This window comes from Carlito syrichta, unplaced genomic scaffold (assembly GCF_000164805.1).
Source record: "Carlito syrichta isolate Samal-C Ts95f unplaced genomic scaffold, Tarsius_syrichta-2.0.1 Scaffold317479, whole genome shotgun sequence".
Lineage (NCBI taxonomy): Eukaryota > Metazoa > Chordata > Mammalia > Primates > Tarsiidae > Carlito > Carlito syrichta.
The window spans coordinates 908,945-923,269 of NW_007261575.1; the positions used below are offsets into that span (position 1 = coordinate 908,945).

General features: G+C 38.0%; 2 protein-coding genes across 3 annotated transcripts in view; one reads left to right on the forward strand and one right to left on the reverse strand.

The window, feature by feature from the left end:
* Positions 1–601, reverse strand: part of NDC80 (NDC80, kinetochore complex component) — a 47,901-nt gene extending 47,300 nt beyond the window's left edge. Inside the window, exon 1 of the mRNA XM_008074764.1 lies at positions 431–601. The gene's annotated coding sequence lies outside the window, so the exon portion shown is untranslated. The remainder of the gene's footprint in view (positions 1–430) is intronic.
* Positions 602–2,526: 1,925 nt separating this feature from the next.
* Positions 2,527–14,325, forward strand: part of METTL4 (methyltransferase like 4) — a 33,157-nt gene continuing 21,358 nt past the window's right edge. For both annotated transcript variants that reach the window (XM_021707417.1, XM_008074765.1), the window contains exons 1-3: positions 2,527–3,277; positions 5,390–5,452; positions 13,819–14,188. In XM_021707417.1, coding sequence (XP_021563092.1) covers positions 2,897–3,277; positions 5,390–5,452; positions 13,819–14,188 — 814 coding nt within the window. In that variant the 5' untranslated portion in view covers positions 2,527–2,896. The remainder of the gene's footprint in view (positions 3,278–5,389; positions 5,453–13,818; positions 14,189–14,325) is intronic.

Below are 14,325 nucleotides of genomic sequence, written 5' to 3' on the forward strand. Positions count from 1 at the left end.
TTGATTTATTGTAGAGATGAGGTCTCGCTGCCCAGGCGGGTCTCGAACCCGCGGGCTCAGGCAATCCACTCACCTCAGCCTCCCAAAGGCGCGGGATGACAGGCTGAGCCACCGAGCCCGGCTCACACGTATTCTTTACACGGCCACAAAGATGCTACACTACTATCCGGACGCAATACACCAAACAGTTCCTCCCCGCCTCCTTCAATTCTTCCCTTTTTCCTCTCCCCAGCCTCTTCTCTCCATTAGTGTCCCCCAGGCCCTCCCCTTCTCCCTTAGGAAATCGTTGCCAACAGAAATTTAGTGGACTGCGTGAAACTGGCGCCTCGCACAACAACAAACACCAAAACGTTGTCCCTCCAGACCTCCACCACTTTCTTCCTCCAGAACAGTTTTGCAGAAACAAAGCTATCCCCATGTCATCAGTTACCTCTCTTCCAGTTTCCTGACACGACCCAGGGACCGAATTTCTGGAAACCGCGCAAGTGTCCGCTACAGACGACACAAGTCATCCAAACACCAGCTCCTTTCTTCTCCCGCCGGCGCCGTTCGAATTTGAAAAATCTCCGCCGCCTTGACGTCATCACGCACGACGCACGCACGCGTGCGCCACTCTTAGACGACCTCCTCGGCACCGGAGCGCTGCGTGCTCGTCGCGTCTCGCCACGTCGCGGGGCACAGTAGCATCTCTGGGCCGGCGTAACCGCTCCCTACGAAGTCTGGCTCGACCTCTAAAGTTAGTTCTGAAGATCCGTGGGCGGCATGAGAACCAAAGCGGTCTGAGCGCTCCAAGTCATCCTGGACACGTTTTTCCGTACAGCAACATGGCCGCGCCCATTGACTCTTAGAAAAGAAGTCTTCCTTTACCCTGAAAGCGGCGTCTTTCATGATCACTGTGTAGATGGGTGCTTCATGACTGTTTTAATGACAGTCTGGTAAGGCGGCGTGCACTTTGCTGACAACGGAAGAGGTGAGGTAGGAGGTTGTAGCTGCTGAGTGTGGGTGCAGTGGGCTGCAGGGATCGCGCTGGTGTGGCTGCCGCCAGAATTCGGGCTTGGGATTTGATTGCTTGCCAGGGTCTTACGGGTCCTCTAGTGGTGGTTGGCCTGCGAGAAGCAAGGGAGAATCCGAATGGCTGGGGGAGGCCAGGGGGTGGATGTGAAGCAGAGAATCCGCGGGAGGTGGGAGGTGCACTAAGCACAGTGTATTACTTTGTTAAAATAGGATTTCTCTGCTTTTGTGAATTTGAACCCAAAGACAGGAACTGCCCGATATCTGGTGGTGGAAGTGTTCAGAGCTCCAGAAAGTCTGGATATTTGGATATTGCCGCAATTGTGCCATTGACAAGGGTTGTGATTTGGGGACAAAGTTGCCTTCTCCGAGTTTCAGTTTTCCTGTCTAAATTTCTAGCTCTTACTAGCTATGACAGGACCTTCTCACCTCATGTGGTGATTATGAAGGGATGGGGACCAAGGATCACCTGGGTCACCATCACCAGTAACATCAATTAGTGTTTACTTGAGCACTGGGTTTGTGTCAGGCACTGTAAACAGCATTTCATTTGGGTTACCTCATTCTTTAAACTGTTCTCTGAGATGTCTTAAAAAGTGACTTTGAGACTCACTGAGATCACAACTTGTCCATGGCCATAATGCTGATGCATGGTCTGTAGAAAAAACAAACTATTTTTCCTTTGCTTTCACAACAGCAATCAACACAGAAGACTTCTGTGACTTCTGCTCACCAAGAAGTGTGCGGGAATTTCTTCCATTCAACAACCAATCAATCAATTCCCTGGATTCTGCAGCAGCAGATACTAGCTGAGTGTCCTCTAATTCAATTCTGACACTATGTGTCTTGAGATAGTGTCAGATCTCACAGCTCCATTGTGTAGGCATGATTGATTAAATCATTGGCCAACTCAGCCTGTCCCTTTAACCTCCCTAGAGTAAGGTTATAGGAGCTGTGAGCCAGGAATTGTGGATGAAAATCAAAATTATATGTATCACACATGGGATTAGACATTTGAATCTAAGTGCTTATTATTACTTTTGCTGTCAAGTACTCATTTATTTCTTATTGTGTCCCCTCTTAATTTTCCGCTACACTTGATTTAGAAAGCAATATCCAGAACTGTAAACAACGTTTTGAGAAAAAATAAGGAAGTTTTGAAAAACCGAATGACCCGAGGAGTACTACTCAGAATCAGTTACAGATTTGGATCAGTAACCTTGCAGTGTGTGATTGCATTTGCTGACTAGACCAGTCTTTTTACTTTGTAGCTCTGTTGGTTGCAGTGTTTAAGAAGGGCAGTGAAAATAGAGAATGGGCTGGCTTACTATGGCAAATGTAATTTGAAAAAACAAGGGCATTGTGCTAAATATTGACAATGAGAAAAAAAAGTGACAAAACAAGGGCTGACCTAATGACTCCTGATAATCTGTGACTCCCTCTAGATAAGTTTATCACATTAATAAGGGTGAATTCACATAGATAACATAGTATTCTTTGCTTTGACAGGATACTTACCTTTTAAGAAATCAGTGACTTCCTTACTTGAAGAATGTGGACCTAGTGGCTAGATTCAAGGAGCAAAGCAAGAAGTTGTGAAGGGCCCAGGAAGACAGGAGGATCAAATTGGGATTCCAGCTATAAGATAGTGTTTTAAACTCTTTGCCAGTTTGGATTATCAGCTCTGAAATGAAAAGAAGTTTATATTAAAACATTGTAATTTTCCTCTGAACTGCTATACGTAATAATATGGATGTTAAATTCTCTTCAGTGTACATGTTGGATTCATATTCTTGTACAGTAAATCTATCTGTGTGTATGAAGTATATTTATTGAGATATAGGATGTTTAAGAACACTCCCAGAGGCCTTTTTAAATTAAGAGAATGTCTGTGGTATACCATTTGTCACCTGGGTGGTTACTGGATCATCTTTCTTTTATTAATAAGATAAACTATCAACTTCACCAGCATCATGAGTGCTTTTGCAGAAAAAATGAGCCCACTTCTACTGTCTACGGTGATTCTGTCTCCTCTCTTGGAGCCTGTAGTACATTTGCTGCTTCTGACTCTACTACTCAGCCAGAGAACAATGATGGAAGACATTATGAAGTGTTCACACAAAAATATGTTTTTCGACCTGAACTGTTTGATATCACCAAGCCTCATATAACTTCAGCTGTTCACAACAAATATCAGCAAAGTAATGAAAAGAAAGATCTTAGGAATGATGTTAAAGAAGAAATCTCCATTTCTGTTATTGGGAAGGTAGAAAGTTTTAAAAAATCTTTTCTGCAGAAAACATAGAGATTTTTCATTTCAGTATCTCAAATGTCTTGTAATTTAGTAAGTATAAAGAATTAATAAAACATAAGAAGGCTTTAGCATATCCAGAGTAATGTTTTAGCTTTTTCCAAATACTCTACCATTCTTAGAAGATAAAATTGTGTAGTATTTAAAAAATAAGCAAAGTTGTTTTCAAAGTAAAGTCTTTGATAAGCAAAGAAAATAAACCCAAACAGCAAAAAAACTTTTGCTTGGGCATTTGTATTAATTGGATGTTTTTACACCTGTTTTTGCTTAGAAAATAAATACATTTCTTTCTCTGCAAAATTCCTAAGCAGTAAATGGTTTTTCAGAGATTTTTAAAGCTCTGTCCTGTAGAGATAAGCTCATATAATAAAAGTTTGACTGAGGTGATCAAATTACCTGAGCCCACAGGTTCAAGAACAGCCTGGGCAACTTGGTGAGACCTCATTTCTACTATAAATCAAAAAATCAATTGGGTGTGGTAGCGTGTGCCTGTAGTTCCGGCTACTTGGAAGGTTGAGGCGGAAGGATCACCTGAGCCCAGCTGGTCGATGCTGCAGTGACGGTGAGCGTGCCACTGCATGCCAGCCTGGGCAACAGAGTGAGACTTCGACTAAAAACAAAAAAACCTAGGGAAAAAAAAATGTTTGGAATATGAGTGATTTTTAAAAAAAAGTTTCTAGTGATAAAAGTAGAAAACTATTGTGAAAAATTTATGTAAAATATATATTTGTATATACATAGTGGCACAATCTTTCAGTAAAGTTTTAAGAATGCCATATAGGATCAGATTAATCATGTTTTAATACTTTTTGTGCTTTTCAGGAGTTTAGAGGTGTCTATCCAAAGTCCATTTCAAATAGATTATATAATCTTTTTTTTTGCTACTGATAGGAATAACATGTATTACTCACTCAGCAAATGTTTGTGCTCTATGTATGCTACTGTATAGAGTGATGAAATAAGATAGTCTCTGTCCTCATGGATCTTATAAGTGAATGGAGAAGAAAGATATTAAAAAAACATGTTGAAAATTAGAATAAGGAAAATAATAATTTATTATATTGTTATAGGTACCTGAAGAGGAATTTTTAATGTTCTTGTTATTTTTTTCTTATACATATCTTTTTATTACTTTCAGCCAATATTTATTGATCATCTACTGTATGTCAGGCACAGAAAATAAAATATATAGTGTCATCTGAGATCTCAGTTAAATAGTATATAGGTAATATAAGTAATTCGGACAATTAAGTCTGTAAAAAACTTTGTAGTTTACAGAATATGAACATTAATTTTTAATGTTTAGTTTTTTAAGTTGGGTAAATTTCTCATAATATGGAAAAATATAGATGAAAATATATAATAAATGTTATACTGAGGAAACGTTAAGTCAGGGTCTTACTCTGTCACCCAGGCTGGAGTACAGTGGCACAGTCATGGCTCATCATAGCCTTGACCTCCTGGGCTCAGGTGATCCTTCCGCTTCAGCCACCTGAGCTGGGACTATAGGCACATGCCACTATGCCCAGCTAATTTTTTGATTTTTTTTTTTTTGTAGAGACAAGGTCTTGCTATGTTGTCTAGACTGGTCTTGAACTTCTGGGCTCAAGCAATCCTCCTGGTTTTGTTTGGTCTCCCAAAATGCTGTGATTACAGGCATGAGTCACCACTCCTGGCCTGGAATTTCTTTTGATGATAGCACTTGGATAGTTCTCAGAAATGAAGAAAATTGAGAATAATTATATGTAGGTGACACTGGTAAGCAGCGGTATCAGTTTCCTTATATACCTTGGGTGCTCGTGCTACACTTTATTATGCGGAGCTAGTTCTTATTAATCGCAGACAAACCAGAGGTGACCTTTTGTCACCCATTTTATTTTTGTTCTTTTACCTTGGGAAAGCTTACCTCTTTAGTCTATACCCTTTGCATTAATATTTACTTCAATAGACAATACTCTTAAAGCCTGAGATATACAGTATGGATAATGTGATTTTAAAAATTAATATATTTCAAGATATCCATATTTTGATGGCAACATAATTTTTCCCCTCTAATTTGCCCTTTAGAAACGTAAAAGATGTGTTGTTTTCAATCAAGGTGAATTGGATGCTATGGAGTACCATACAAAGGTAGGTGTAAAATCTTCACTGATCACATTAGAGGATTAATGTGAAATAGTATAAAATAAATGGGCAACATAAGTAAAGTTATTCTTTAAACAATCATTTTGATAAGGGTTAAATTTAGTAGTGATTTATTGTTACTTTAATAGTAACAAACAGTTTAAACCAGTTTTTATTGAAACTTCATATACTTTTAGTATTTTAAGAAACACAAATAAACTTATGCTATATTGATTAAATTTACAGATTATAGAAATTAGAAACGCCTATTGTCCATAGGTAAAATAATATATTGGGAGAGTAGCAGAAGAAAGCATGAGTAATGTTAACAATATATTTCTAGTACTTGGAGATAAATGAAATGAGAAGAAAGAGGGCACACAAATATTTCAAGCTTAATTCTCTTTGGAGTACCTTTGATGGAAATGGGAAAATTCATTTGGAATTTGGGTTGGAGAATCATAATTTCAGTTTTGGAAACATTGAGTTAATGTGATGGTAGGACAGTGGATTTTTTTCTCTTTTATAGTGGTAGAATATAGCTAACATAAAATTCCATATTTAACAATTTTTAGCGCAGAATTCTCTGGTATTAAGTATATTCACAGTATTGTGCCATCATCACCACTGCCCATTTCCAGGATTGTTTTTCTTCATCCCAGACTGTAACTCTACCATTAAGCAATAATTCCCCATTCTCCCCTTCCCCCAGTCCCTGGTAACCTCTGTTCTATTTTCTGTCTGTGAATTTGCCTCTTCTGGATATGTCATAGAAGTGGAATCATACAATGTGTATCCTTTTGTATTTGAATAATTTCTTTCCTTCTTTCTTCCTTCCTTTCTTTTTTTTGAGTCAGAGCCTCATCTTGTCGCTCAGACTGGAGTGCAGTGGCACTGCAGAGGCACCCGCAGCCTCAGCCTCCTGGGTTCAGGCAATCCTTCCACCTCAGCCTCCCAAGTAGCTGGCACTACAGGCACACACCACCATCCCAGCTAGTTTTTAAAAAAAATTTTTGGTAGCCTTGAGGTCCTGCTGCGTTGCCCACGTCATGAACTCTTGGGCTCAAGCAGTTTTCTCGCCTCAGCCTCCCAAAGTGCTAGGATTGCAGGTGTGAGTCATCATGCCCTGCCTGTATCTGATTAATTTCACTTAGCATAATGACTTCAAGGGTTATCCATATTGTAGAATTTCCTTCTTTTCTAAGACTAAAGAGCCGAGCTCTGTGGCTCAGCCTGTAATCCCGTGCTTTGGGTGGCTGAGGTGAGTAGATTACCTGAGCCCATGGGTTCGAGACCTGTCTGGGCAAATTGGCAAGACCTCATCTCTACAATAAATCAAAACATCAGCCAGGCATGGTAGCGCGTGCCTATAATTCCGGCTACTCGGAAGACTGAGGTGGAAGGATTGCCGGAGCCCAGTGGGTTGAGGCTGCAGTGGCTGGCAGTGGCCACTGTGCTCCAGTCTGGGTGACAGAGTGAGTCTCCAACTCAAAAAAAAAGACTGAATAATACTTCATTGTACGTATATATCACATTTGTTTATTCAGTCATTTGTTCACGGACATTTGGGATGTTTATCCCCTTTGGTGTACCTAAAAGACAATATGTACATATATTCTCCCTTCTTTTTATACTTCAATGGTAGCATGTTTCGCATGCTTTTGCCTCCTTTTTTAAACATGCTTTATAAATTGTTGTATACCTTATTGTCTTTCATAATTTTATTTACTTAGTCTATTTTTGCTGACATTTAGGTGTATTATTCATATGCTATTTTCTACATGTGTGCATCTACAGGATAAACTTCATGAAGTCAACTGACTGGGTCAGAAAGTTTGAATATTTTCATAGATATTGCTAAATTACCACTACAGAGGTTCTATCAGCTTATTAACAAAACAGAAATGTATAATTTTACCTGTTTTCACTCGTCCTTACCATCATAGAATGTTATCAATGTTCGTGATTTTGCCAATCTGATAGGTACAAAATAGTATTTCAATATGGCTTTAGTTTGAGTTTCTCTTTTTATAGGTCTAGTTGACTTTTTTACACATGTTTAGAAACCATTTCTGTTTTCTTTACATAGTTTAAAAATTGGGCTGTTCCTTTTCTTGTTAATAAAAAGTGAAAATATTTAATGGTTGAGATAAAATTTTTTTATTTTTATTTTTTGAGTTGGAGTCTCACTCTGTTGCCCAGACTGGAGTGCAGTGGCCACTCCCGGCCTCCGCAGCCTCGACCTGCTGGGCTCCGGCGATCCTTCCGCCTCAGCCTTCCAAGTAGCTGGAATTACAGGCATGCGCTACCACGCCCGGCTGATTTTTTGATTTATTGTAGAGATGAGGTCTTGCTGCCCAGGCGGGTCTCAAACCCGCGGGCTCAGGCAATCCGCTCACCTCAGCCTCCCAAAGGCGCGGGATTACAGGCTGAGCCACCGAGCCCGGCTAGATAAAATTTTAAAAGAATAACATATGTCACCAAGTCAAATGGATCACAAAGTGGTAACATCAGTTTTCTGTGTCACCTAGACACATTATCTTCCAGTGCAAGCCAATAACTGAAAAGGCAAAAGTTGATTCCACTCTCTTAGTCAACTACATTTTTTTTGGTGGGAAAGCAGGATTTATTGAGAGGACAGAAAAGCTCCCACAGTGAGAAGGAACCCGAGAGGTTGCTCAGCCAACTGCATTTTGATTGAAATAATAAGCATACTTTTCCCTTTTGGTTAATAATACGTACACATACACTACCCAGTTTTTGCACAAACTGGAAATTAATGATCTAACTTCTAAAATATCATTTTAGATGCGTTTCATATTAGTTGAGACCAAATATAACTTTTTAAAACCTTCTTTTTTAAAAATTTTATCCAATTCTTTCATATTTCTAGAAAAAGTATCACCTGAACAGATTGTTTTAGTTCATGTTGGCTTCTTTTATCCTGATAAGCTCTGCTTAAATATAATTTATTTCCTGACCATTTATCCAAAATAGTTCTAGCTAGTAATCACCATCATTCCAATTTTAAAATCCTTTTAATTTGTATTCTTAATTTCTTGCATATTTTCTCTACTAGAGTATAAAAGGTACCTTGGAATACATTTTACCTTTCTTTTTATTTGTATAAATTTAATGGATTCAAGTGCAATTTTGTTACCTGAATATATTGCATAATGGTGAAGTTTAGGCTTTTAGTGTATCCATCACTCAAATAACATACATTGTACTCATTATGCAATTTCTTCTCACCTACCCTCCTCCCAGTGTACTCTCTTTTAAGTTTCCAGCGTCCACATTCTATGTCCATGAGCACACATCATTTAAGTCCCACTTATGAGTTGTTTCACTTAAGATAATAGCTTTCTGTTCTATCCATGTTGCTGCCAAAGACATGATTTTCATTCCTTTTTGTGACTGAATATCATTCTGTGGTGTATATATACCATTTTTTTTCCTAATCATCCATTAATGGACACTTAAATGTATTCCATATCTTTACCATTGTGAATAGTGCTACAGTAAACATATGAGTACAGGTATCTTTTTGATATAATTTCCTTTTCTTTTAAGGGTAGTAGTGGGATTGCTGGATTGAATGAGAGTTCTATTTTTAGTTCTTTGAGAAAAACCTATATTCTTTTCCATAGAGGCTTAAATAATTTACATTTCCACCAACAGTATATAAGCATCCCTTTTTTCCCACATACCATTCAAAATCTGTCATTTTTTTGTCTTTTTAACAATAGCCATTTTGACTGGTATAAAACGATACCTTATTGTGGTTTTAATTTGTATTTCTCTGATAATTAGTGATGTTGAGCATTTTTTTCATGTTGGCTGTCTGTGTTCCTTTTCTTATGTGTTTATTGGAGCTCTTTATATACTAGGGAAATTTGCTCTTTGTGATACAAATTGCAGATGTATTTTCTCCAGTTGGTCATTTACATTTTAGTGGTGATGGTTTTATTTTTTATTTTTATTTTTAACACACAAATAATACTATATTTGGTTGAATTTAAAATTTTTTTCTGTATGACTTCTGGAATTTGGAGTCATAATTAGAAAGGTATTTCTTCTTCAAGACTTTAAAAAGAAGTTTTCTGTGTTTTCTTATAGAACATTTATGATTTAGGACAGTGTTGACATCTATAAGATGCAGGTGATTCTGCCCCAAAACATGAATGTATCTTTCCATTTAAGTTTTTGTTGCGTCATTCTGTAAAATTTTCTTTATAAAGGACTTACAGGTTTCTTGTTAAGTTGTAGTACTTTTTTTCCCTTGGTTTACTTTGCTCTTTTCTTTCTAACTTCTTTAAGTGGAACCTTAGGTCAGTAAATTTAGATATTTTTTATTTTCTAATATAAGCACATAAAGCTGTAAGTTTCCTTCTAAATCACTGCTTTAGTTGCTTATTTTGATATTTTGTGTTTTCACTTCATTCAATGAAGAATATTTTCTATTTTCCCTAATGATTTCATCTTTGACCTTTATGAGTTATTTGAAATGTACTATTTCATTTCCAGATATTTGAGGTTGACATCATTTTATTCTTGATTTCCATTTAGATCCATTGTGGTATAGGAACACACACTAATGATTTCAATCCTTTTAATTTATTGAGCCTTCTTTTTGGCCTAGCATATGAGTTACTTTTGTGATTGTATTGTGTGCTATTGAAAAAAAATGTATTCTATAGTTGTTGGATACAGTGTTCTGTGAATGTCAGTTAGGTAGAAGTTGGTTGATAGTGTTGTTCAGAACCTCTCTATCTTTAGAGATTTTTGCATTAATTGATCTATCAATTGTCGGGTAAATATTTTTAGGTTGGTTTAGAATAGTGTTTAGTCTAGGGCTAATTATTCTCCTATACTGATGCAAGATCCATCTGATTACCCATTACCCCGTTAAGAACTGAGAAGAGTCTGAGATTTTGCCTTATTTGGAAGTTAGCCTGCCACAATTTTATGGAAGCTGACAGAAGATATGAGACTCCTAAGTCAGGGACAAAGGACTTTATTGCTCTTGGCCAGCAAGAAGCATGCGCTTTATGCACACAGACTCCCCTTGTACCTTGGGTCCCACGCGGTTGATGCCAAGTGGTCTAGTTGGATGGTGTGTATGCAGTGGGTTTGCTATTCATGTGGTAATTCTTTGATTCCTGGCAAAGGGATCCTAAACTTGAGGAACCCCAATCTTTTAAGTGGTTTGCAAGCAAACTTGTCCAAACTTTTGCCTAGAGGGAGATTTTACTAACCTGGACAGCATACAAGTCTTCCCTCTCCTTTGGAAAGAGACACTATTCCATCTTCCATGGTGTACATATATCCCTGGAATTTTTTTTCTGGAACAGAAGTTATCAGTACCTCTGCCCAGATAGAGACTCATGATGACCTGCCTTTATTAGCCTAGACAGCATACAAATTTGTCCTTTCCCTTGGAGGGAGACACTAAGTCTGCGTGGTGGAAGCAGGCACTATTCTCGGCTCTAGGGAACACCAGGCACTGGTTTTTAGATTTTTGGGGGGCTGCTTTTTTTCCCAGCCTCTGACAGTTTGTTTGCACACTTATACTGGTCAGTACTCAAGTGAATTTCTCCAGGGTGCCTGCCTGCAGATCTCTAGAGTTCTCTCTCAGTGGAGCCTCTTCCTCTCTGGTATTTTGTCCTGTGAACAATTAGCTGTACTCTCAGTTCCATCTTCTCAACTCAGGGATTCTTCCAGGCTCTCCCCAGATTCCACCTTTTTTTTTTTTTTTTTTTTTTGAGTTGGAGTCTCACTCTGTCGCCCAGACTGGAGTGCAGTGGCCGCTCCCGGCCACCGCAGCCTCGACCTGCTGGGCTCCGGCGATCCTTCTGCCTCAGCCTTCCAAGTAGCCGGAATTACAGGCATGCGCTACCACACCCGGCTGATTTTTTGATTTATTGTAGAGGTGAGGTCTCGCTGCCCAGGCAGGTCTCGAACCCATGGGCTCAGGCAATCCACTCACCTCGGCCTCCCAAAGTGCTGGGATTACAGACTGAGCCACCGAGCCCGGCCAGATTCCACCTTCTTATGACCTTCAGAGGGTTTATTTATGATTTCTTTCCCATCTTTCAGGGTTACTGTCCTTCATTGCTGAATGTCTTGAATGCGGTTGTTAACTATCTTTGTTGGAAGTGAAAGTCTGACTGCTTTGAATATGTCTTTATCACTGACTTTTAGCAATTATGATATTTCTTAGTACAGACTTTTCCCCTTCCTTCCTATATTGAGCTTCTTGGACTTGTGAATTTATAGTCTTTAGCAAATTTGGAAAATTTCAGCTATTATTTCATCAAATACTTTATCTGTTCCCTTCACCTTGGATACTTTTATTGTGATGTGAAGTGCACTTATCTTTTCTTCAGTGTCTGGTCTGCTGTTAATCTATTCCAGTGTATTTTCTTTTCATGCATTATGGTTTTCCCCTCTAGAATCTTGAATTGACTTTTTGTTTAATAGCTCCATACTCATCTTTTCCTTTCCATTTTTGAATATACGAATGTGGTCCAATAAGTGCCCAATACTCATTTCTACTTTTTTCCCCTAATGTTTATAAGTGGGTTGCAAGTTAAACCTACCCAACTATTTCTGCTAGTTGTATCAGCTGTGTCATTCTTTCTATCAAGTGATTTTTTTCCCCTTTGTAATATATTATTGTTCTGCTTCTGGTAATTTTAAAATTTTTATAAAATATTTCAATTTTAGCACTTTTGGTACTGGATATTTTCATATTTCTTTAAATATTCCTTAGCTTTGTTCTCAAAAAAAGTTTCTTTGAAACTGGTTGATCCTTTTGAGACTGTGTATAAGCTTATTCAGTTAGGATCAGAGCAGACTTTGGTTTAGAGCTATTTTTTCCCCCTGCTATCAAGGCAATACACTTCTGAGTGGTCTATTTGATGCCTTGTGAATTAGGAGGTTTTTCTGTTTTGGACTGTGGGAGTGCAACTATTACCAGCCCTGTGTGAGCTCGGGTATTGTTTTCTTTGGTCATTTCATCTAGTTCTTTCCTCAACCTTGGTAGTTTCATTATGTGCATTTATGCTGATCAGTACTCAGCTGGAGACTTGAGCAGACGCTTGCAACTCCCAAGAGCTCTTTCTGTGTGCTCCTCTCTCTGGTACCTTGCTCTGCAAACTCTAGTTTCCTTGGTGTTTCTAGACTCCCAGCTCTATCTCCTCTACTCAGAGACTGTTGGACTCTGCATGTGTCTCCTTCCTTGTGCTGCTGCCTGGGAACTTTCTCAATACATAAACTGGAGCAATCCTTTGTTTCTCTCCTATTTAGGAACCACTGTTCTATACTATGTGATATCCAAATCTGAAAGTCTTTTTAAAAAAACAAAACAAAACACATTTTGTACATTTTAAAGCCATAATTTCAGGTGAAAGGGTAAATCTGTACTCTTTCTTGTCCAGAAGTGGAACTTGGCTTTTATTTTTATAATTATCCTGGTTGTGTTTTTATAAGACGTTGTTTATATGTTTATTTTACAGAGTTGCTTTGTACTTTTTTCTTTTTTACAATTCAAGCTCTCTCTAAATATACTCATTAAAAAATTTAAAAAATGTTTTCCAATTTTTAAATTTTTTTGAGACTCTTTCTCCCAGACTGGAGTGCAGTGGTATATCACAGCTACTACAGCCTCAACCTCCTGGGCTCAAGTGATCTTTTCACCTTAGCCTTCCAGGTATCTGGGACTACAGGCACATGCTACCATGCTTGGCTAATTTTTTAATTAAAAAATTTTTTATTGTAGACATGAAGTCTCGGCATGTTGCCCAGGCTGGTCTTGAACTCCTGGGCTCCTCTCACCTTGGCTTCCCTAAGTGCATGAGATTATGGGTGTGAGCTCCTATTCCCAGCCAAGCTATATTTTATAAAATCAAAAGTATGTTTATTTTAAAATTAGGTTGTTTTAAAATTAGTATGTTTACTTTAAAATTAATTTTAGAAAAATCTAAAATTAAATGTTGTGATTTAAGCTTAATTCTCTTTGTACATTAGAAATTCCATTTTCTTCTGGAAATGTGCAGATTAGCAAATTCATCTTATTAAGTTTTTGAGGATATATTTTCCTATATATTGTTTGAGGATATATTTTCCTACATTAATTGTCAGTGAATTTGTGAGGTTTGTTTCACTCTACAATTAGGAAACAGCAGTTCAAAGGTATACTTGCACATTCTTATCCTTTCACTATAGTATAAAATTATTTTACTAAAAACATTGTGAATGTTGATTTTAATCTGTAAATTCAGGCATTCAAAGCACGGTAGGAATTTTATTTAGAAAATTGTTTTAATGTCAGTATTCTTTTAATGCACTTAAAAAAAATTCTCTTGCAGATTAGGAAGCTGATTTTGGATGGATCTTTACAATTAATCCAAGAAGGTCTCAAAAGTGGTTTTCTTTATCCACTTTGTGAGAAGCAGGACAAGTGTAGTAAGCTTATCTCTTTACCACTTGATACCTGCAGTTTGTCAGAATTATGTGAAATGGCAAAGCATTGGCCTTCTCTAAATGAAATGGAACTTCAAACATTACAGTTGTTGGAGGATGATACATCTGTTGCAGAGCAGGATTTATTTTCACGGGTTGTGGAAAACAACTCCAGCTTTACAAAAATGATTACTTTAATGGGACAGAAATACCTGCTGCCACCGAAAAGTTGTTTTCTTTTGTCCGACATTTCCTGTATGCAACCACTTCTGAACTGTAAGTAATTACTGTGTTTATTCTTTTTTTTTTTTTTCTTTTTTTTTTGAGTTGGAGTCTCACTCTGTCGCCCAGACTGGAGTGCAGTGGCTGCTCCCGGCCACCGCAGCCTCGACCTGCTGGGCTCTGGCAATCCT